The 25,565-nt window shown below is 39.5% G+C and overlaps 1 protein-coding gene across 4 annotated transcripts in view; it reads right to left on the bottom strand.

Annotated features, from left to right (window-relative positions):
- Positions 1–25,565, bottom strand: part of ctc1 (CTS telomere maintenance complex component 1) — a 79,346-nt gene that overhangs the window by 12,398 nt on the left and 41,383 nt on the right. Inside the window, exons 13-23 of one of the 4 annotated variants that reach the window (XM_085968520.1) lie at positions 22,155–22,842; positions 15,344–15,433; positions 14,921–15,064; positions 14,349–14,443; positions 13,574–13,683; positions 12,928–13,093; positions 11,502–11,579; positions 8,935–9,112; positions 8,229–8,293; positions 4,252–4,417; positions 1,011–1,140 (exon numbers count right to left, since the gene is read on the bottom strand). In XM_085968520.1, coding sequence (XP_085824646.1) covers positions 1,011–1,140; positions 4,252–4,417; positions 8,229–8,293; positions 8,935–9,112; positions 11,502–11,579; positions 12,928–13,093; positions 13,574–13,683; positions 14,349–14,443; positions 14,921–15,064; positions 15,344–15,433; positions 22,155–22,842 — 1,910 coding nt within the window. Of the gene's footprint in view, positions 1–1,010; positions 1,141–4,251; positions 4,418–6,214; positions 6,309–8,228; positions 8,294–8,934; positions 9,113–10,504; positions 10,646–11,501; positions 11,580–12,927; positions 13,094–13,573; positions 13,684–14,348; positions 14,444–14,920; positions 15,065–15,343; positions 15,434–22,154; positions 22,843–25,565 lie in introns of those variants that run through there. The other 3 variants (XR_015073784.1, XR_015073785.1, XR_015073786.1) reach the window with 3 other exon arrangements.

Below are 25,565 nucleotides of genomic sequence, written 5' to 3'. Positions count from 1 at the left end.
TGTGACATCCCAAAGCAGCTACAATCGTAATCTCCTCTAATGCTGAAAATAACAGCTACACAGCAAATATAACATTCTGCAGTTTGTTTACATCCATACCCACAAAAGAAAGGCAGCAGGAAAATGTGAAATGGTGCACAGTATAATCAAGATCTGAAATGCTCAACATATTACCAGTCCTAGAATTATGGGTTCCAAGCTGTACAGCAGAACCTTGGGTTATCTGATGCCTTGGCAAATTACAGCAATCTCAGATCTCTGGGCTTTACATACATTTGCACAGAAATGTAGAATAGTTACAAAAGAACTAGAATGGACAAATTTAAATAAAGTGCTGGACACTTCAAACCTTTATGGATGGGTTTAAGAGTCATACACAAAGCACGTTAGAGGGTATTTCATGTGGATTCTTCATTAATAAATGTGCTACACGTTGTATCAGTGATCATGGTGTATCACGAGTTTTATAGCAAGGGATTACTGTGTTTTACGTTGCTGAATTTTTAGATAAGTCATGTTCCACTGTACAGATGTTTGAACCCATGGCAAGATTATAGTCCAGTGCATTTACTGGAGTGAATTTGGAAGACAGTTTTAAATTTCTTGGTTCTAATATATTGCTGAAAGAGCCAAGTGTTAGCTGAGTTTTCGCTATGCCACAATCATAACAAATGACATTTTAACATTGCCAAAAATACAAAGCTATCCCAACAACTTTACAGGAAGACTTCTTTGGCTGAATTAGTAGGAAATGAGGCAACACTTGGCAATTTCATTTTTATAAAATGAACAGGAGGGTTAGACTCAGCCAAATGTGACAATTAACATTGAAGCACTGTGAAATGCAGATCAGCAATATTGCAAGTAAAGATAATCAATGGAGATGTGCAACCAATATTAAGAGTTTCTCTTGTGGGTAGTATATCAAACCAATGGTTGTTTCTCCATCCAACACCCCCCCCACACCTTTACATCATACACCAATGTAGAAGGAGAACAGGGCAACTTACCAGTCTGTCCAAACTTGGGTTTGCCTTTCCAGTCAAATCTGAAGGCAAGTTGAATGGATCTGCAGACGACAGTGCTAGTGCAGATTGTTCCAAGGTACTGCATTAGGACATCTCCAGTATTCTCTTCATGCTGCAATTTAGAGAAACGAAGGTTAATTAAGCTGTCATTTCTCAGACTGTAGCATGGCTGATTATATGCAATTCTTTATTTTCTAACAATCTTTTGAGTTTGTTCATCCCTTTAACAGAATGCCAAGCATTCTGCTGATAAAATGGCAACCTAAGTTGCAATCCTGATAATTATAGATTAATCAGAGTTAAACCATTGGTTTCAAAAAAGAAACTACATCAACACATTGCCATTTAGTCCTAAAAAGTATAATAGATTTCTTTGTTGGAAAACAAATAGGGAGGATCAAAACCCATTTGTAATGAAATCTGTTTGTCTTGATCCTGTATTTTTGCACTCATGTATATTACCCTCCCCCACTGTGTATAGTTTCACTTCCTCTTTCCCGACTAACCTGGGAGGTTCCAGGTCTTGGCTCTTGGCTCCGCCCCTGACTTCTCTTACATAAAGATCCCAGGATCTGTATGACTCATTCCTGTGAACCAGTCAGCGTGTTGAGATGTTAGCTCTGATCTTAGTGATTAAAAGCCAACTTGTTTAAGTCTATAACTTCTAGTTCTGTGGTTATTGAAGGCCCATCACCATTACACAGGATTGGCACCAAGGTTGAAGAGTAAAAGAGACAGTAAGGCAAACAGTGATTTGGTAATGCCAAGTTTGGTTTAAAAATCTGAAGGTTATACAAGGGAGGGATGTAATGAGTTCCACTGTTTAATAGGCTTCGGAAATATTCAGTTGTGAGTAGGAGGTGGTACAATGAGTCATGATTGCAAATCAAGTATCGAGGGAGGAAGAGCATGTATATATATATCATATTTGGAGCTTGAGAGAAAAACTCAAGAGGAACACGGACCACACCATTATTGATGAGGATGAGTGAGAGAGGAGAGGGAGAAAGAAAAAAGAAGAAAGCTTGTGAGTAAGAGAAGAGCAGTGAAGGCTAGAGATGAGAGACTGCCCACCAGACAACAAACATTTTCTTGTATCCAGTTCAAGAGTGCCAAAGAGTTATTAGAGAAGCTAACTCAGACATAGGGACAGTATTTTAGACTTAACTGGAAAAAAAGGTGCTATACAAATGCAAGTTCATGCATCCCAAAGTGCTTAACAGCCAATGAATTCGTTTTTGAAATACAGTTGTTACGTAGGCAATGTTAAGAGCCACTGAGAAGCAGCATTTGGCACAAAAGCAGAAAACTATTTTCTTTGAGGTACTTTCAGCAAAGGAAGTGAAGTGAAAGTTCCATCTGAGATCAAAGGAGAAAGGACAGGAATCTTGGTAAAGTGGAACTGGGCCGAAGGCAGGAGAGGGTAGCAGTTGGTTAGTCCTGCAAGCGACAAAGAAACTATCTCGCTGGAGAAAAGAAAAGATTTTCATGGTCCCACTGCAGGTCATGGATGCGATTAAGCTGTAGTGCAGTCAACCACATCACTTGAGAGGACTGGAGACTGGGTGAACCGAGGGCTTGCAATCTGAAGGAAGTCAGTTAATGCAGAGTGGAATAATTAGCAAAAAAATGGATAAGGCGGATGCTAGAGGAGCAAGTCATCAATATGAAGAATATGAAGTGGGAGAGAAGCAAAGCCATGGGGTGATGGAAAATGAAAAGATGTGGGAAGCTGAGCAATCAACTTCAGCAGGGTGGGATTTGACAGAAAACCATACAATTGTAACTGGTTTAGAACTATAGTGCCATATTCTGTTTAGGGAAATGATGGATGATTCACCAACGTGTCCTCGTACAAAGTTCCAGAAGTTTGCAAAAGTAACAAAATTGTTGGAATGACCCTGCTGAACCCCATACATTTTAGGCCAGGACATTCAAGCGAATTGATGTTTTAAGAGTTAACGTTAGCGTCCATGAATTTAGAAAGTCGTGATTTAAGGGCAATGGGACAGCAGCTTGAAGAGCAAGACAATAAGCTTTTTCAGGGATAGGGTGAACAGGATCAAATTTCAAAGGACTATTAATTTAAGATAAATACTCAATTGCTTCAAAATGAAAAGACGGGAAAGAGAGCACTCTTGGTGTTTCACTGCATAGCATGTTTTAGCCCTTGAAGTTAAAATAAATTATTTGCCTTTTAACAAATTGCTTCAACAACAACTTGCATTTATTTTCCTGATGTAGGCTTGCTCTCATGAGAATGGACAAGATTAGTCTGTACAGTTAACCATGTAAAATGGTTGATGCACTACAAAAAATTAGACCTCACCAGACTAGTGAAGTGAATTTGGATGGATTTTAACCAGAATACACACTGCTTCACCTTACTCATCTTGATCGGTCGTAAACTGGATGAGATTATTTTAAGACAGGTATTTTAAACTGGATGAGATTATTTTAAGACAGGTATTTTAAACTGGATGAGATTATTTTAAGACAGGTATTTTAAATTGGATGAGATTATTTTAAGACAGGTATTTTTAAACTGGATGAGATTATTTTAAGACAGGTATTTTAAAAAGTAATTGGTGATTCTAAGGAAATTCAGCATGAAATCATGTTTTTCAGACGACAGAACAGTCGAGAGCTCCCAGAGCCTTAGCTTCTTTCAGAAAACAGGAGGTGTTCCACTGAATATACTTAACAGCAAGAGGTGGCAATGGAAGTGTTCAGCTAGGTGAAGATGTTAGATTTTAATACATCTAGTCTGCCATGAATTACAAAATGGGCCAAAAATGGTAGCACCAATTGGGAGGCCAGCTGTCGAATACCATTTTTTTTTTTTGACGAGGAGCAGGAAATTCCTGCGTTCTGGCCAATATTTCTCTCAAACCACCACCAAAAACAGATTTACTGGTCAACCATCTCATTTCTGTTTGTGGAACATTACTGTTCACAAATGGCCACTGCATTATCCGATATAACGTCACTCAAATGTATTGGGATGTGAAGCACTCTGGGACATTTGAGAAAAGGTGCTACATCATCAATAAAAATTCTTAGTGACTTGGTATCATTCCTGTGAATGTAGAGTGAAAAGGTAGAGAGAGAGAAATTCTGTACCCAAGGGAGTTAAAGACAAGATCGCTCTGAAAATAAAAGTTTTGAAAGGTTATCCTGGATAAAGGATCCTAATAAAAAGGAGAGAAAGGCATTTACTCACCAGTTCATGTCCAGTGCGGCCCTGGTACTGAAAGTACACCTTCCCTCGTGGACCAACGTGTTGTTGCAGTCCTTCCCACTCTGTTGAGTTGAGTGCCAGCAGGTCTGCCACCTGTTTGTCTTTACAGTGAACTCGTGCCTCTGCAGTTCCATCCTCCACAATAACACTGCAACAAAACAGTTCCCAGTATTAACCTAGGTCACCGACTCATTATCACAGACCACTGTAATCACTAATGCTCTTTTCCTGGTGCAAATCTGTACACCCAGAAACAACACTTATCTGAGAAATAACAACAGAAGACGCTGGAAAAACTCAGGTGGTCAGGCAGCTTCCGTGGAGAGAGAAACAGAGTTAACGTTTCAGGTCGAAGACCTTTCGTCAGAACTCATCTGAGAAGCCCAGTAGTACATTGAATGGGAAAAGTTGTTGTTTATTCTATTGAGGTAGGCCCCACATCCAAGCATGAAAGTCATGTGGGTTATTAGGGTTTTGCAAGTGAAATAATTTAGCCTTCAATCTCATGATTCTATTTGTACATGTTCTGCAACAGGAACTGCTGAAAATCAAGTTTTAATTGGTTACTTCCAAAATTTAAAAAAAATATACAGCTTCAAGTTTGCAGCACTGGAAAGGAAATTGTTAACGCAGAACTATCAATTAAATAGGGGAGGGGAGGAAGGAAGGGAGGTGATGTTGCAGAAACGGAAGTAAGGAGTTATGGTGAAGGGCTGTTTGTGCGGTTTAAAGCTCAGTTCACAGTGGAGAAAAATATTAAGGCTTGTGCACTTTCAGGTTGAGCTTCAACAAGATTCTAAACAGGGGGCAGGATCAGGGGCTTGAGCACTGAGTTTCTGACAGTGGCCAAATAGGATGGCTTCAATCTTACCAATATTGAGCTATAAATAAAAACCTAGCTCATCCACAACTTGATGTCAGACAGGCAATATAACACCTCAAGATTGGTCGTGGAGCAGTAAAGATGGATTTTGTCAACATGCACATCAAAGCTGAACCTGTGTGTACTAATGTCGCTGAGCAGCAAGACTGGAGCCTTGAGGCACACTTGAATTGACTGTGTGGATATAGGAGAAGGAGCTATTGCAGGAAATGTACCAGCAACATTGGGACAGGGAGAAATGGAACCACGAGAGATCAGTTCATGACTACGGAGAACAGCCAATGGAGTGAAGAGTGTGGCTAACTATGTCAAACATTGCAGTAGGTCCAAAAATGGGATAATGTGCATGGTCACAGTCACATAGGGAAGGATGTTCCCGATGACCGGGGAGTCCAGAACCAGGGGTCACAGTCTAAGGATAAGGGGTAAGCCATTTAGGACAGAGATGAGGAGGAATTTCTTCACCCAGAGAGTGGTGAACATAAGAAATAGGAGCAGGAGTAGGCCAATCGGCCCCTCGAGCCTGCTCCGCCATTCAATAAGATCATGGCTGATCTGATCCTAACCGCCAATCCACTATCACAGAACCTGTGGAATTCTCTACCACAGAAGGCAGTAGAGGCCAATTCATTAAATATATTCAAGACGGAGTTAGATATATTTCTTAAGGCTAAAGGGATCAAGGGATATGGGGAGAAAGCAGAGGCAGGGTAGTGAATTTGGATGATCAGCCATGATCTCATTGAATGGCAGAGCAGGCTCGAGGGGCCTGCTCCTGCTCCTATCTTCTATGTATCTATGTACACAGACTGTCCTTGGTGACTGTGTCCTGTAGATGGGGCAGAAACTGGATTCAAAGGAACTGAACAGAGAGTAGACAGAAAGGTGAACACGCAGTTGGGATGCGATGACACATTCCAGAGACAGAGAGGAAAGGGAGGTTGGAAATGGGTGATAGCTAGAGGACAGGGGGGTCAACAGAAGGTTTTGAAGGGAGTTGGGTGATTATCGCAGTTTTAAAAATGGAAAGAACAATGCCTGGGGGGAGAGAGAGCAGCTTACTATATGATCACCAGGTTGAGAAGTAGTTCAGTGATCAGGAGCGAGTCAAGAGAGCAGGAGGTGGGTCCCATGGAAGAGTTAAGTTTGGTGAATGCTGTGGAGGAGATCGGGGCGAAGTTTAGTGTTGCAAGGTCAGAACTGGAGCAGAAATGCAAGCTAAACTTATGATACAAAAACACAGAATCCTCATCCTAAATTCCACTTGGTCTCTATACCAGGCCGTTAATCAGTACTATTTTTTATCCACAGCAGACAGAGTTTGGAACGGATACCTGCATGTTGAGGCGAATGGTCACAGTGCATTAAAATCTACCACAAAAACCACAGCAAACTGTTTTAAGAGCTTTCTTTCCTGTCATTGTCATGTTACAAGAAGCTAACTGCAAAATAAACGTGCACCTTATGGCACAAGCTGCAGTTTGCCAGGGTCAGCTCAAACCTTTAACTGTAATGGCAATTTTACACCAACTTACACCTCATCCCTTCTCGGGAACACATCTTGAACGTGCTAACTTCATTTGTATGTTACAAAATGTGACATTTCTGCATGTCGCCAGTAAACGCAAAATGGTTTGAAGGACTGAAGAAAAGTCTGTTTAAATAGTAACTGTAAGAACAGTACTACTGCACATTTTCCATTTCAACAGCTTGTGTGACAAGAGTAGGTGTTTGCAGTAAAGAGCCTATTCATATTCTGACGAAAGGTCATCAACCTGAAACGTTAACTCTGTTTCTCTCTCCACAGATGCTGCCTGACCTGCTGAGTATTTCCAGCATTTTCTGTTTTTCTATCAGCTTTCCAGCATCTGCAGTATTTTGCTCATCTATTCATCATGCTATGTATTGGCTTGGGGCAAATTGGTTTAAACACTTTTGCCCACTGATAATTTTTTATGCTTATTTTTCCAATTAAGCTACATCTGCTAACACTCACTGTAAGTGACTTTGTATTTACAAGCTGCATCCCGAACCAAATGGAGACAGATTCAAGTCCAAGATCAAAACTGTTTTTCCAAAATTTTTATTAAGAAACTGAGGTGATTGCCCAATTCCATTGTGAAAGGCACGAACAAGTTGAGAAGAGGAATAAAGATAAATCAAAGTAGTGATTCATTGTTGCCAAACTTGGGCTTTAAAAGCCTGAAGATTGTCAGACGAAGGGAAGATTGAGAGCCAAGGAGTTCCACAATTTCAAGGTGCTCAAATAAAGAGAGGAGGTGAGGTAATAAATTTCTATTTCAACCCACTAAGAATGCAGGGAAGGAGGAGTTTGTAGGACTAAGTACTTCCAGCTGAGTCAGTTCCTGACCAAAAGCTGAAATTTGTCAGACTGCAGGAGTCATCCATCTCAGGCAAGAGGAAAGAATATTGTTCACATGCCATAATGCAAATATGCTTCCAGGCAAATGACTGGAGAGTGAAACATTGGCAGCAACAATAATAAGAAGTCAAGAAGGCTCCCTATTTAAGGAAGATCATGTGGAAAAAGATGATCCATCTGGTGGGTAGTGAAAGTTTGAAAGGGGGTGTGGGGGGAGGAAAACAAGAAAATATTGAGAAATAGAAGTTCAAATCAAAGTCCACGGCTTATACCATGAAACGACTATTGTTTTCCCAAACCTAAATGAATGTTGTGACCAATTTGTGGTATGGGACATTCCAACTTGCATGTGTTCTGTCTAAACCTCATCAAGTGCATTGATCTGGAGCTGTGTGATTAGCCAATAGTCATATCACTGGGGGGGAAAGTAAAATAGGAAACATTTTGAACTAATCCTCTGGCTGTGGTTATGTTACAATAATTTGAAACATATTGTGTGCAAGAACCTGTCGAAAACAGGTAAAGAAAATGGTGTGCCCAGACAAGACATATTCCAGCTTTTGAAAAAACAATGCTGATCTTCTCTGACTTGCACAAACAATGTTTTGGCAACTTGATCGCCATAGTGAAGCATAGAATGATTCTTGAGGGGATCATTTTGTTTAAATCGGATTCCCAATCCTTGATGCTTACTTTGCATTAGCACGGAATACACCATCTGCAGACAGACACGGTCCAGAACTTCTTGTGCACCTTCCCTAACCATAGAAATCAAATAATAACTTGGTTATTAAATAAAAAGTGCAATTATATCTACAACAGATTACTTTTGAAAATACAAAATATCTTGTTGCTTCAAATTTGATGCATCTGCACACACTACTTTTATGGTTCATCCTGAAGTACAGGAAAGATTTGGTTAAAATATCCAACTTCATGAGAATTCTGGCTCTTAATTTCCCTTTATATTTTGATGCCCCAGTCTATTATGACTTCCAACATAATTCTGTATCCTTTGTGATGGCAGTGTTTGGATCCATGTGCTTTGTCGTTGGATCACTGAGATCATTTGCACAGAATTCTAGTTAAAATATCCCTGTGACAGATTTGTACTCCCTTGTTATCTTGTAATACTTGAAATTGACTTTTTGTAACTTTGAATTCTATGTAAAATTGTATAGCACAGGCTCAACACAAACTGGACACAGAAGAAATGGAATCTTCCTGGTATAAGACAAGTTAACATTTCATCTGGAGACCCTTTGTATGTCAGTTAACTTGTATTTCTCTCTTCAGATACCGACAGACCTGTTGTGTATTTCCAGCATTTTCTGTTCTACATACCAACTCAAGTAAAAATGAGGTTCCTGTCATTTCTAAACTTAAAATTAAAACAAACCTGTTTAAAAATGCTGCAACAACAACTGCACACCCACTGCAGTTTCAGCCACCGAACATTAACCACGTGGCAGCAAACAATCCCTCGTAGGTGATTCTCTCGCCCGGAGATTAAATTTCCAAGATAGAGCAGGGGCAGCTCTGAAATGGCTGTATTTGTTGATAAACTGGAACCAGATCTGCAGAAAAAGTCAACAGTTTCAGAAGAGACAGTGAAACCCAAAGCCACTAATCTCAAATTTAACCAGTTAAATGAGATCATTGAATCAAATAAAAATAATTGCAGATGTCAATTGCTCACTTGAAATAGAAAATGTCAAAAGTACTAAACAAAAGGAAAAGGCAAATTTTGATAGTTCAGGTGTGTACCGTTCATCAGGACTGAAGATGAAAGGATGTACCATCCAAAATGTCAAAATCTGTCTTGGGTCCTGACAGATGCCGACCGACCTGCTGTATATTTCCAGGACGTAGTTTTTATTTTTCAATCACACAGTGACAAATTATAATACAGGAAACTTTGGTTTATCCGGAAGTTGTATGTCCGGAAACCTCGATCTAACGGCAGAAATCAGCAGCCGTTTTGTTAGGTTTTTTTTCTTCTCCTAGCATTTTTTTTTTCATTTTTTTTTTTTTAATAAAACAGTCAGTCTCTGGAAAGCCTCTCTGAAGCTGTTGCTAAGCTACAGAGACACTTCCAAGGTACGGGCCGACTGTTTACAAGCTGTTGCTAAGCAACAGTGTTTGTTGTCAGATACGGAGATGAAAACCTCCGTATGCTTCAACATTAGCGCTGGTCTGTCCGGAAGTTTTCATAGATCGGCATCACGCCGGTGCCGGATATCGCGAAGTTTCCTGCAGTGCATTTAGATGATTGATAATGGAAGTTTCCAAATCAGACAATTTATTTTTAGCCACTGAAGGGACAAGTTAGTGCTCAAAAAAGATAACAGAGCTTCGCTCTGCCCATTAGATTTTCAATGTATTTTCTTTCCGCACGAGACCAAACAAGTGAGCAAATGACCTGCTCTCAAGGCTTATTAATTGCCCTACTCAGGTCACCAAGAATGGCAAGGAGTGGCTCTCTTCACACTGCCTTTTGATGGGACACATGGTCTCCACTCTGCACCTTACATTCCCAAGCAGCAAGCATAAGATCAGGAATTCTCCATAGGGTTGATATTCTGCTGAGCAGCATTTTTCATGCAATGGTTAATCTGCTTTTGTGCACATAAATTAAATGTGCTTATGAATTATGATAAAATAGCAGTTAGCATTTTACACCAGGGTGTGGTAAAGCATTCACAGAATTTCAACCATGTAGGAAATCACAACACAAATCAAGTATCTGTTCTTCAGTAAGCTATGTGCCAATAGTTTTTATATACAAAACATCAAATGCCATGGTTTCATCATCATAGCCCAGATTAGTTATGCTGTACAGAAGGGCCCCCCAATTATATTCACAAACGCACCACATACCCAATCAATCTTAGCAAGGTCTACACAGGATTGAATTGCAATCCTGTTTTTTTTTTTTTTTGAATAAGTGTCCATCAAATTCTACTTGCCTCCATTTCAACCTCCTCTCTCCTTGGTGCTAATTGCAGCAAGAGTACTAGTTGAAGTTTCACATAACAATGAGATGATGGAAACTATGAGGTGGGACCTTCCTGCTGTTCATACAAGAAGTTTTACGCACATTTTGTCCTCTGTTAAGACATAGATTTCAAAATCTGACTTTGCACTCAATTCAGTTTAAGCCAAGTGCATCTTTAAAATGGCATTTTAAACTGTCCTTTAATTTCTGACCTTTTTATAAAGCACAAGTTACATTTTCCTCCTCTCAATCCTCATTTTTCCCCTTAACTTATTTCCCTCCTCACAACCACCACATAGAAGTCAATGAGAGTCTTGAGCTAAGTTTCCAGCTGCTGGCAGTAGCAGCTATTTTAACTTTTGTAAAATGGACAGTAGTTCTCTGTGACATCACCAGTGGTGTGACTGTCCCTCTGGACACAGTGTAGCAATGATAATTAGTTGCACTGCTCCCAATTCTTGTGTTCGCAGGACTTTTGGAATAACAGACGTAGGCCAGAACTTCACTGTGAAGGCACTTTGTTTGTTCATGCTGGGCTGTGAGGCACTAGCACAGACCTGTGGTTGTGTGTAGGAAACTGCATGAGCTTAAGTCACCGAGTTCTTAGAAATGAGAGGGCTGGAATTACAAGTCAACCTAGGTTTTTTTACACTGGTCCAATTCAAAAAGATTGTGTTACCCATTATGTTATTTAAGGTACACCAGAGACCATAAAATGTGGAAAAGTTACTTTTTCTGAAAATGTTACTAAATTATCTGCACTACAGATCGCTTATGCTTTTAAACTCAATAGCAATGACCAAGCTTTGTAATAATTTCCCCAATAGGAACAGGGTGTATCAAGTTTGTTCCCTTCGGAAGTCTAAACGAAATGAATAGTTGAATATTGCGATGGATGTAAAGGTTCTTCCATTTTTGTATATTGAGCTTTCACATAAGGTGAGCAAAATGAGAATCAAAATACCAACCTTTCAGCCTCCAGTGAAGGAAATGCAAGGACAGAGACACTGCTAGAAGGCACATATTTGCAGTACACATTGTTGCTCCTGAAAAACAATTTGGAAAAATTCAATTGAAATGGACTTTAAAAAGACCAAAATCATATTTGAAATGTATCGCAACTATAGATTAAGTGGCTTCAGTTTATATAATTGGATTGGAGAACACTCCTTTAAAAATACAATTGCACACATTAGGCAAGATTGCATCTGTATCAAGAACAATAAAATCAAACAAGAACCCATTTCTCAGTTATAAAATAGAAGATGCTGGGCGCATTCAGCGGGTCAGGAAGCATCTCTGGAGAAATGAAGGGCGGTAAACCTGAAACATTAACCCGATCTTCCTCTCGCCACAGATGCTGCCTGACCTATGGGGTGTTCCCAACATTTTCGGTCTTTTGTTTCAGATCTGCAGCATTTTGCTTTTTATACTCTTTCCTCCGTCACGGGTTTCACTGCAATCCTACAAAGGTTGCCTGATGGCTGGATGGCGCAGTGGGTCAAGCACCTTTGGAACCTGGGTTTCAATTCATCCAGGACTGATGAAATGAAAATGTCAACACTATGCTGGCTGAAAGAATCTTCCATGAAATGAATTTGGACCAAGTGAGTGGGCAAAGCTATGGCCGATGGGAGTTTAACGTGGACAAGTGTGACGTCATCCACTTTGGACCCGAGAAAGGTGAATTGGAGTATTTTCTAAATGGTGAGAAATGAGGAGCAGAGATTTGGGAATCTAAGTACACAAATAATTTAAGGCTTGTAGACGGATACAAAAAGCAATCAAAAATCCTCATGGAAGGTTGGCCTTATCTTAAGGGGGCTGGATTACAAGAGGAGGAAGTTATACTTGTTGTCTCGAGCCCTGGAGTACTGCATTCAGTTTTGGGCACCGCACCCCAGGAAGGATATACTGGCCTTGGAGTGGGTGCAACACAGATTCGCCAGAATGATACCGGAGCACAGAGGGTTAAATTAGGAGGACATGTTGCATAAATTTGCCTTGAGTATAAAAAGTTTGAGGTGTTTAAAATGTTAAAAGGATTCAATAAGGTAGATACAGAGAAACTATTCCTCTGGTGGGGGAAATCAAGAATGAGGGGTCCTAATCTTAAAATTACAGCTAGGCCATTCAGGAGTGAATTTAGGAAACACTTTTTCACACAAAGGATAGTGGAAATCTAGAACTCACTCCCCAAAATGCTCGGTCAATTGAAATATTCATGACCGAGATAGACAGATTTTTGTATGGTAAGGGTATCAAGGGACATGGAGCTAAGGCGGGTAAATGGAGTTGAGGTACAGATCAGGCATGATATGACTGAATGGCAGAGCTGGCTCAAGGGGCTGAATGGCCTACTCCTGGTCCTACGTTTCTAAATAGAATACTAACCTCGACGTGGTCCTCTCCAAACCATAAAACGTCACCATGGCTCCTGGCAAAACCCCGAGGGTGTAAGATAACTGCACAAGATCTACATAGACATCCAGGGCTATGGCTGTATTGTGAATGTCACCAACAGTCAACTTCAGACCGCAGTCACCAGGAACAGAAATACCTATGAACACACAAGAGGCAACTTGTGTTAAACACAGCAAAACAAAGTCAAGTGGAGACACTTCAATAAACACACTTCTTTATACTCATTAACTCAGTACTGTTACTATTAACAAGAAAACAAAATGCAATGTCTGCTCGGCACAATTAAAATGGCCATATTTCCCACCCAACAGGTAATCCATTCCTCAAACCTCAGTCAGTGCTTCCATATGCGAAAGCAATACTCAGGCTGGTGTTCACAGTCCTGTTTTTCCCTTCTCTTACTGGTGAAGCACAAAGCTTCCTGTCAGCATCGATTGTCTCATTCCTAATTTTAGCCAGAGAGAAATTCTGGACACAAATCTGCATCCCACCACTGTCACACAACATCGCTCCAGCATATCACAACATTTCAACCAACTGTAAGGCAGTCTGATTTTGGAACTACACAGTATATGTAATAGTGTTGGTATAGATTGGAATTTAACTGCATTCTTACCTTGTGTATTTTTATCAGTTATAAGACCTGCAAAGTTGGATCTTCTATTGGGTTCATAGCACATCCTTTCCAATAGGATTCCAGTGAAAGAGACAAGCGATGCTGAGAAACTGTCAGACAATCCAAACGTTAGAAGACTCCAAGTTAGGCTATTATAACCTGTGTGCTTCTAAGCCAAATTCGCTTCTCTGGATTTAGTAATAAGTTATGCAGGTTTTTTTTTTTTTTATTTAACTTAAGAAAGGAAATTCAAATGGATAAAATCCAAACTGAAAAATTAAGTTCATAAATTTATGAAAAAGCAAGAATAAATATATATACAAATTAACCGTATTAGCACATAGCATCGTCTTCACTTCGAATACAACTAATGCCCAATTCATAAACACATTATAGCAACCTTGAACAGTAGGAAGGACAGTAGCAAAGCCAATAGGATTGGCTTGTGTTTATCTAGGATGTTTAAAAAAATGTTGGCTGGGGTTCCCACTCCATTTGCTGCCCAGTGATCCTACTAGAAGTGCATATGGTGCCAGGATGGGATCGCGTTCAGGGACAGAGTTGGAATGGTCCACAGGCCAATAGCCCATTTACACTCACTGTCTAAGCATACGCATGAAGAATGACTATCTGGGTACTGGTAACTTGTAGCTTGTAGAACCGTACCCCAGCATGAGTCACCACCATCAGGAGAGGAGGGACAAACAGATAATCAAAGGGAAAGTTGGGGCAGCAAAAGATAGTTCTCAATATGTATGCGTGTATTTGTGCTTACCTGCTCGAGAGTACTTTTTGAATAGAGCTTGGCTGAGGTATTTCTGAAGCCAATTTTTCAAGGTAAGCAGGCACGTTTATCCGATTTTCAGAAAGCTGAAATCAAAACAATTTTATTAGAAAGAAAAACTGATGCAGAACTACAGCTTAATGACAAAGACATTAAAAAAATCATGACCCGAGATCAATAAACATACTGCAATATTCAAAATCAATGACAATCATGGAAGCTATCTTATCTCCATCAGAATAATTATAAACTGAAATATAGTGGCCCTTTTATTTCCCAATGTCAAAGCAATCTTGTCCCACTTGTCTTTATTATCTGTTATAGCCAGTCACATTAACTGGGATCTTTAAACTATCAAGGTAGATTCCACAGTAATGTAACAATGCACAATTACCATTCTATATTACACATAACTACACCCTTCACTTTACATAACTCCCACATACAAATGCTTCAGGAATCATTTTAAACAAATCATTGAAATCTTTGAATGACACGATTAACGTTACAATGGAAACCGGATTTATCTCTGCTCTTCCTCGATTTCCAAAGTACTGGCCTACCTGGGACTGGCGTAAACAGGATAGAGTGGCGATATACTGCAATTTCCAGTCAGGCTGAACAACAAGGCAGAGTGGACAATTCAAACTCTGTAGGGTCTTCCGTGGAATGGAGGGAGAAGAGTGTCGTTCAAAAACAGATGTGTCCTGGATAAAGAAGGGAAAGTCTGTAAATATTCCAAACTAAGTAAAACAAGAAATAGTTTCAGCTTTTTTTGAGTGATAACTGAACATAATCAGCTTCTCTGAACCATTTACTTCTGCAAAATAGAATCAGAATGCAAGGTATCAGAATTCATGCGATTTCTTTCCCTTCTTTATAAACAACAAAACTACAATATGCAGACTTTTAAACTTTGCCACAATGGAGATGTTTGCTTCCCAAGCTCAAACATTTCTAACAAAAGCAGCTTTTGGTTCTCTTACCAGCTGTTTGGATCCAATCAGTCTGTACACTCCCCCCACGCTTATCAGATGGTACCACTGCACAGCTTTACCCATGAAATCCAACTGCACCTGGAATGACATCATGAGAAAAATTACTACATGTAACCCGTTCAGCCTCTCAATGGGTATAAATATACCAGAACAAAGTTATTGAGCTAATTACTCCAGAGTTCTGTATTATCCAGTTTAAGATCATCTCACCCAAACAAAATCAAGATTACTGAAGTAGATTTAAAAATAAAAATATCAGTATCAAGAGAACTAGTTTCAGGAGCAGCCATTTGAAAATGTTCTGTTTTTCACATTACAGAATGCAAGCAATAAAGATTAATTTATCAATGGCAAGAGATCCCCGAGAAACAGACAAAACAGGAAGAAACAAAGATTAACACAAAGATATTTGAACACATAATAAAATACTGAACTGAACTTTTCACGTCTAAGCGTAGAGGGGGTTGAGCTGTATTGACTGCTCTCAAGACTGCTGGAAAGAGAATCAAAGATTGTACTTGGTTCTGTTTAACAAGGATCTTTCATTATTTATAGTTGTTCTTATTGCCTGTGTCTGCAATCATGTGTTAGCACCTTCAGAACAGCAGGAGAGGAAAGGGGAGAAAATTGGCAAAAGAAAAAGCCGTAAGGGGTAAATGATCCTCGTATGGATAAGCCTTTGAATGTTAAGGTTAACCCCATTCCTAAACCTCAAAAAGGTGAATTCCAAATTCTGGATAAAACTTGGTTTCAACATTGGCATACTGGAGTTCTGGTCTGGCATACACAGCAACTGTCCTGTTTGATGCAAAAAGTATCTTCTATATATGCTGATGGGCAGCATCAACATACAACACATCTTCAAATGCCCGAGTCAGGTACAGATGGCAGAACCAAGTTTTACAAAAGAGGAAGTACTGAGGATGTAGCTAATGTCAACTCCTTTCAGAATTAAACTTTGTAAAGACAGCTATTAAGCATTTAAGTATATTTGTACCATCCAAAATTATTTTGCTGATTAAACCCGATCAAAACCAAAGCTTTCTGAGCACAAATATTTTATGTTGGATCCAAAAAACACAGTTTGCTTGCAGCCAATTTTGTCCAATTTGCATGACACAAATTCATGAAAAAAATTAAACCCAAGAATGAGGAGCTCTAATCAGGGACAATCCACAAAGATGAAACCTTTAATGAGGTAGCCATCACACATTCTTCTTCTGTAAAGCACTCCAGTTAATCAGCCTCAGTTTTGTTGATCCTCGGGCAAGGCAACAAAGAAAATCAGTTTGGAACATGTGGATCCAATAAACTGGTCCTCTTGAAAATGTACAGCATATTTCAGTTCCACGGGCAAAGCAAAATGTTTTAATTTTAGGGAGTCAGGTGATGCAGTGATCAAAGTTAATACATCACCTGACTCCCTAAAATTAGCATTTTTCAGAAACTGCCTACAGGCTTGATTATCTATGCTTCTACCAAATATGTACCTAAATCATGGACATCAACCTCAAATAGCCGTGCTGATGACAATATTTGAAGGATTCCGGGTATGTGGTAAGATTTCTTTCCATAAACCCCACTCGACAATAAACAATTTAAATAATCTTCAGACTGCAGTTCATCTATCAAATACACTTATGGTATCCATAGGAATCATATCCATAGAAACAAGCAGAACTTTCCTCTTTACACTTCAGTTTTTGCATCTTTCCTGGCAAAGCATAGTCAGTTCTAAACTTATGCACTTCTCAAACAATTAACTACAGGTAAAGACCTGTCTGACATTACTTTAGTAATAATTTAATTTACTAAAACAGAACTGCATTTTGGCCAACATCAACCATCTTGGCCTAATTTGGTTGGGGGGGGGGGGGGCGGGGGGGGAAACAGTTCTCTCCAAAACTAGTGACTCTTCCTAATGAAAAAAAGAAACTTCAGCAACCAAACACCAGCCACTATTTGCCCAATGGGAATAGGAACGATTAGTTGTGGTAAGTAAATGCCAGTCATGTATACAGCAATAGAATGTTGCAACATTTCAAATAGATTACATATAACTTGAGTATAACCAAAAATAGTAAAGCCATACTGCAGGTTCAGTATGTTAAGGAAAGATTTAGCTTCCCTCACCCCACCCGCCATATACAAGCAAACCATTCATTGTATTGTTTGCATTAGTGGCACTAATTTCCCTTAAATTTGCATTCAAAAATGTTGTTAAAATTCACAGCCACATTAAGTGGTGCTGTCGGAGGTTTAAAAGCTGGCAGGAGTAATGGAAGTTAAGCATCCCAATGAGAAAACATACCGATGGAATAAAGACCCTGCGACTATTCTCAAGAGATAAAGACACCTTGGGGGAGGGATAAGCAATTCAGAAATCAACCTGTCCACGCAAGAATTTCAGAAATGATCCAAATTCCTCGAGTGAATTCTCAATCCTTGTTGATTGGCCAGTATCAGTTTTGCCCTACCTTCAGATCCTGTAAACCCACAATTAAAGTCATGGTACAACACTATTGTTTGTTACCAAATCCCTAGGTATGGTAAACTTTTTTTTTTTTTTGGAAGAGACTGGGCAACTACACTACAGTAGTATTAAAATTAGTTTATACAGTCAGCCATAAAACACCCTGTACTGGAGATATGAAATCTTCTCTCCAACATATATGTGGGTGAGAAATTAGGATCACATTGTTTTTTTAATAATTACAAAAACAATGGATTTTGGCTTATAAGCATCAACAGATGCTGAGGTATTCACAACCACAATTTGGTGTTGTTTGGTGGCTTTGCTAATACCGTATAATTGCTTAGTTTCGAATGTCTTCAGATGAGACGTCATTGACTATTTCACCAATCAAGAATTTAGCTTTGGCTACCAACCACAAGAAATTGTTCAAAAGACAATCATAGTTAAATGTAACAAATATGCTCTCACACATGCACCATTTGTCAAAGATACCTTTAGCACTCATTCTACTTATCGTAAGAAATGTTTACTTAGACACGGTGTTAACCACGTATCCCAGTGTAACACTCGTCAAGAGACACATTGCCAGCCATTTTACTTGGTGATTTTTTTCTATTTGTTGGAATCCTGACTGTATAAACTGCCCATCTGTTGCTGCTATGTATATTCTAACTCCCCTGATATTTTGCTACTATTGCATGTTTATTCATTTTATTAATAAATCAAAAGTAGCTCATTATACTTTAAAAATTAAGTTGCATTTTCAGTTCAAGTCTGTCTTGAAGGACAACTTTAACAGTACGTTAGCGCAGCACAACATTTTGTCCTACAATGCAACATAGATATATTTTTCCAGGATTACAATTTACAGACTTGAAGTCAGTTGCAAAATTCACATTAGCTAAAAAAAAAGCACCAGTTGGAGAAACTTATATTTACAAAAATGCTAAACGCTCAATGTCAATCCACGATATGCCATTTCTAAATGTCGTTATCACGTTACTGTTGCTCTATAAAATGTGAAAAGCTATGCTAAACTGAATGCCACTGCCCCCAGATAATATTGTTTGGAAGACATCTTTTTCCATTGTTTTCTGGTGACATCATGCAACAGAAAGTGTGCCGTGTTAAGAGTCATTGCATTGTTTGTGTACATCCTCATGGTGGAAATGACAGTCAGCTGTCTGCCTCTTCTCCCTCCTCACAGAAAAAAAGAGAGCGCGCCTTGAACTTCAAGGAGAAATTGTCGAGTGACTAGCGTTATAAAAAATGCAATACAAATAACATTAGGAAATCCACCTGTATCAACAAGTCAGTGATCTCATTTATGAAGATTTCAATTTATTTGTTGTTCAGGAATGTTAAAGAAAAAGGTTTAAAGCATGCCGAATAGGAACTGTGTTCAGAACTACCACAAGTCCATAATGATCTCAGATTGATGCAAGAGGCCAAGCAAAAGAAATAAACTCTAAACTTGTCTTCCAGTGCACCAAGTTTGCTGTTTTTACCTACTTATTAAAATATCTTGAATTTAAACCTGTATGTGAACATAGAGGATCATTAACATTCCCAATAAAAGTGATAAGTAAATTCCCAAAACAACTGCAAACCTCAAGTATTAAGATACTTTAATAAAATGATTATGTGCAAAAGCTGTGACAAATTGATGTTGGTCACTCCTTACTCTGACTGCTCCACGGTCAGGGGTTGAATCTCAGCCATCTTCCTCACATGTATTAAACTCCATTAGGTGGGACATTTCGAACAAAAAGAAAGCCGCATCATTTTGCCAGTAAAATAAGCTGTTGGTTCAAGATTATTTAACTTTCAAAAGCTGCATTTTAAACAATTATGGGCATTTGCTGAGAAAATGTGTACACAATTCAAGGTTTACTGGAAGCAATATTTCCGTACCGACGGTAAAGGCAAAATAATGAGCACTGTTTTTCCATCTTTGATTTCCTCGAGAATGCAAGAGTTAATTTTGCACCCTTTTACTGTGGAACTCACCAAACGAACAATGAAGACACACGTTAGACAGACTGCAGTTCTTACCAGAAGCTTAACCTAAGAAGCTTCTAGCACAAATATACAAGTAAATATGACCACTGTGTTACTGTAGCTTTCCCCACCCTCTACCTATACAAGTGGAGGCATGAATTTGCACTAAAATGGCGCTTCCTCAAAGCTCGTCGTCTTCACTGTAAAGACTAGGTGAAGCTGTGCCTACTTCCGGGCACCCATAAAGTGGCGGGAAATGTCACACACATCACAGGAAAGTAATTCCCCCCAAAGATATCAAAACTATCAAACACAAATATTTTTCTCAACATTATTGATCCAATATGCACTCTGATATCGTAAATTCAACCAGGACAAACTAAGTACTCGTTTCAACATTTACCAACTGATAAAACTCAATTCCGATTTTTCTTTTTTTTTTTTTTAAATTGAAAAAGCGGATCACAAAAATATGTATAAGTCATTGAAGGTTAATTGTAATTTGCATTTTCTGCTAGAGCTTCGATTTTTAAACAAAATAGTGATAACTTAAAAAATCTGGCTGAAATAAACATGTATAATTAAAGGTTTGTTGATACGTAAAATGACAACCAAGGATAGTCACAAAATGTAATTCAATGCAAATGGATTTGATGCATTAAGATAAAAATGTAGGAGATTTTAATTTTGCTCAGTTCACAAAATACTGCAAAGGAAAAAAATGTTTTGTACAGCTGCAGTCCTGAGTTATTACCCCATGGAATTTTACAACATGTTATTTTTGAACTATATCACTATAAAATGTATTTTTAATGTTTCAAAATATCAATGTTTCAAAAAAAAGACTGCACCTTTGCTGTTGCACAATGACTAATTTTGGTGTTTCACATTACCCATACTTTCCTCACACCACTAAGTTTACAGTGAAAAAGGTAACTTTTAAACTTGGAAAATTAATCAGCCCATTATGACCAGCAAAACAAGAGTTAATCTGGTGAACCTAAACTTCCCTGTAAAGATCAAAGTGATCAGCACAATAAACTGAAACGGCAACTCTTTGAAAAAAGTTAAAGGATCGCAAGAGAAGCGTGTGTCCAGTTGGTATTAGTATGTATTTGATGGGGAATATCGTAACGCCTTTAAAGAGATTCTGACGTGAGTTCTTGAAGCTATCAATAAATATTCACACATTCGGCTTACAGTTACACATTTACCCTTATTCTTGGTATTTACATTGATTCAGAAATAAAGTAGTCAATCCAAATTTGAAAAACACCAAGAACTCTGGCATAGAGAACATTATTTTTAATGAACAGTTTTCTGTAATATTCTGTTTCCACTTTACTGCCACAGCTCTTGTACATATCCAATCAGATTTAATTGTAAACAATTTCTCAGACTTAAGCTGGGGTGTTTAGGCATAAAAAGATTTTTTCTACTGTAACAGTGGACAATGCAGCTGAAATTTGTAACTTGGCAGGATAGTTTCTGGTTGCTAAAGGTGATTTTCAAACATTTTTACTGTACCTCAGATCAGCAGCTTCAGTTTTATAAAAACTTTATAAGGCAAAACTGAAAATTTGCAGGATCATGGAATGAAAAATGAAATTAATTTTCAGCAATAAAAAAGCCAACCAGAAATTATATAGGGTATTAAGATGGCTGAAAAAAAGAACCCCCCCCCCACAAAAAAAATACAAGTTTAATGCAAAATTATTACAGCAAACTCCATAAAGGGTTGAATTAATCACGTGACCTCCTCAACACAAAGAGTTAACAAAGCCAACACCCAAACAAAGAAAGCTTTTTGGTAAGTCATGGATCACTTCAGATTTACTTGTATTCAGTAAACAACTTCAATCGATCACAACCTAAGCCAACACTTGTTCACAACTATAACCTTGTAAATTAATACTCTGAAGGTCGTTGCTTATATAAAAACACAAGCATTCCTCGATTATTAACCTTGTGCAGCATATTGTACCCATCAGTCGTTTGATCAAGATTAGTTATCCGGAGACTTGACCTTTGTCCACAATTTTACATTGAGCAGTTCTGCAAAACCAAAAAAAATTAAATGTGAGCTTTTTTGGAGGAAAAAAGTACCTAAAGGGTTAATGTTGCAGTTTATTTTTGATTTAGGGAATTTATCCAAATAAGGGTTGCAATCTGCCATCAGAAGTTTGTGTCAAATTCACTTCCATTTTTGAGAGATTACAGTGCAGTTTGTAACAGGCATAGCTGCTATAATTAGGGAGCTCTAATTGTACTGCATCACAGCACTAGTTCTCAAGGACAAAGTTCAATTAAAACAGTACTTACTTGTGTATAATTGTTGTATTCAGAACAAAGAGAGGGGTCTGCTTCCAGCTCTGGCAATCCCTCGATTTTTCCTTCATCTTCCCACTGTCTGGGACTTCCTATCTTGAGTGCAGAAGCCTGAAAAGCCAGTCCCAGCCCCGTTTTAGCTCTCTTGGTGAAAGCCTCTCCAGAACCATTAGTATGCTCACAGCCTTCGTTTCTGCCATATTGACAGTTCCTCAGCATCAAGGCATCTTTGTGAGTTACGAGTATTAACTGAGTAACGCAGCCGACACTGCGGGTTTTCTCTTTTATCTTGCCTCTGCATGCTGTCGAATGTCCGGTGGATGTACCTGCGCCTTCCAGCTGCCGTTTCTCGTTCTGGGAGCCCGCTGCTTCTCTGTCGGTCCATAATGGGTGTGAACAGACAGTTCTTCTACTTTCACCAACATGGCCTTCTTGCAGCACAACTTCCTCCAGCCGAGGCATTTTGGGAAGGGAAGGGCCAGCTTGGTGCTGATTGGATGCGATGCTGTTGACCTCATCGTTTTTGCATGCCTGACTGCAGCTGCTGCGAACGGCAGCTCTTGCACTGGTCGACGCGGTGGTCGGCAGTGCAGGGATGAGCAGGGGAGCTGGGCTTGGGCTTGTGGAAGCCGCACGCCTTTTGAGCACTTGTAGGTCACCCACACAAAACTGTGCATAGATCCTGTTAAAACAAGCAGATTAAAAAATCCAATTACAAATTAAGTGCACTCAGTGAGAGAGAGAGAGAGAGAGAGAGAGTGTGAGTGTGTGTGTGTGCACATTATTTGCATTGCAGTGAGCTCACAGCGCTCAGGTTAAAATGGAGCAGCAACAAAGCGAAGCTGTAGCTGAAAGCCGAGAGTTTTCAGTAACCACAAAAACATCTGCTGCAGTGAGCTACCCCGCCCTCTACGCTTGCAGCCCGGACCAATCACATTGCTCAGCAAATCCCCAAGGGCTGGTAAATGACGTGCATTGCAGATAATAGCCACTAAATGTGCCCTCGTTGTAAAGCAAACAAACCCAGCAAGGACATTTCGAACATTTCTCCATACTGCAGCTTTTACATAGCATAGAAGATTTTTCACTGAAAAATGATACTCCAGATTCTAGCCCGAATTACAAAATCTCTCAATGTTAACCTCAAACTACAAATGAAGCATTCGCTTTCAACTCGAAAGCTGCAACGCGGCCAACTGCTGAATCCCTTCCCAAATCCTTTCCCATCATGCCCGACAGAAGACAACAAGCCCTGCCACGTCGACAGGCTGGAATGGAAAAATACTGCAGAGCCTCTCTTAAAGGGAAAAACCCTGTACATGCTCGCTTTGCCATGTTTTTGTTGGGGAGGGGGTCAGTTTCACTTCAAGTGCACTGTTTAATCTGACTAGAATCCTGTTTTAATTTCACTTTTGCATTAAAAGAAAACTACAAATGCCCATATGAACCGTGTTAAATATATAATCAGTTTGACCAGTGCCTTTTCACCAGGACTTATGTGCAATGGCAGTGCATGGGGTACAGTGTAATTATATAACTGGATCAGGTATACATTAAATCAGAGAGTCTGTCTTGCGGAAGCTCACTGCAATGCAAATAATGTGCACACATACACACTCTCTCTCACTGAGTACACTTAATTAATGCAACATTCAGTCAAAAACTCATTTCAACTGCTGAAATCATTTTTTTAAATCATCTTTAAAAAAAACTTACTCTAGCATTCACTCGTACATGTAAATCAATTTTCTAGAATTATTCAAGCAGACAGATATGGTAAATAGATTTCTCTAAACAGTAGTTAATTTTTAGTTCCTAATTGTTCTGCCTCCTCTCTGGAAAGTGTAGTTCATTCTGTGGTAAGGTACAGAATTATGTGGGTGCCAGCAATTTTCCAGGTACTTAAGCGATCATTCTTCATGGAAGTGAATGGTGAAGGTCGCTGGGCTATTCGACAGAGAGTAGGCTATTCGACCACAAGGAACATCAACGTTGAGAGCTCGATCCTGTACTCACTGGGGATCCCATGTGCACTTTAAGCAGAATGAACTGATCCATCAAATCACTCAGGTGGGGAGCCCTGGCTGACCCCAATGCTCAGCCTAGACATGCTGAGGCAAATTGCTGCACCCCACCATAGGTGAAATGAGCCAACGCAGCTGATAAAGGGTCTCACCAAAATGTCAGCCTTTATCTTTCAGATGGTGGTTGACCAGCTGAGTATTTCCGGCACTTTCACTAAAACAGATGAGCTGCCATTATCACATTGTTGTTTGTGGGAGCTTGCTGTGTGCAAATTGGCTGCCACATTACAACAGTGACTACACTTCAAAAGTACTTCATCCGCTGAAAAGCACTTTGGGACATCCCAAGGTCACGAAAGGCACTATATCCATACAAGTTCTTGTTTCCAGCATTTGTGGTTTTTCTTTTCCTCTTTATGCTGTAGCATTTAGTTAAAAGGGGGACTGTGATGGACAACAGCCCAGCTAAATCAGATTAGCAGCTGCTGTTAGAGACAAGTAGTGTAGATAAAGGTTAGAATTTGTGCTTTTAAATTTTAAACACTGCAACACTTCCACCATCACAAGAATAAGAAAACCCTCAAAGAGGTGAGGTTTTGCAGAGATGTCCCTCCTTCTCTCATGAAAGCAGTGACTTCTTCCTGGAGTGCAGTTCCACTGATGCTGGCTTTCTTCCAGTACCTTGTCCAAAGGCCACCTCTTCATGTACTAACTTTGACAGCGACTGTCAAGTTATTCTCATCCGAAAACACATCTGGTTCCACATGTACGCAGACGACACTCCGCTCTACCTCACCACCATCTCATTCGACCCCTCTATTGCCCAGCATAGTCAAACTGCTCATCTGACATCCAGTCCTGGATGAGGTGGAATTTCCTGCAATTAAACATTTGGAAGACTGAAGCCATCGTCTTTGGTCCCGACCATGATCTCCGTTCCCCAGCCAGCAGTTCCATACCCCTTCTTGGCCACTGTCTCAGGCTGAACCAGACTATTCACAACCTCAGCGTCCTACTTGACTGAGCTGAGCTGCCAACTCCATATCCTCTCCATCACAAAAACCGCCTACTTCCACCTCCGCAATATCGTTCGTCTCTGCCCATCTGCAGCTGAAACCATCATCTCTATGTTTGTTACTTCCAGACTAGACTACTCCAATGCTCTTCTGGCCAGCCCACCCATCTTCCACTCTTCATAAATATAAGCTCATTGAAAACTCTGCTGCCCATATCCTAACTCACAAGTCCCATTCACACATCACTCCTGTGCTTGCTGACCTACATTAGCTCCCGGTCCTCCAACGTATCAATTTTAAAATTCTCATAATAACAGAAAATGCTGGAAAAACTCAGCAGGCCAGGCAACATCCGTAGAGAAATT

Source organism: Somniosus microcephalus, chromosome 27, assembly GCF_052327205.1.
Source record: "Somniosus microcephalus isolate GS21.2 chromosome 27, FLI_Smic_1.0, whole genome shotgun sequence".
NCBI classification, from domain to species: Eukaryota; Metazoa; Chordata; class Chondrichthyes; order Squaliformes; family Somniosidae; genus Somniosus; species Somniosus microcephalus.
This window is presented reverse-complemented; position numbering and strand designations above follow the sequence as displayed.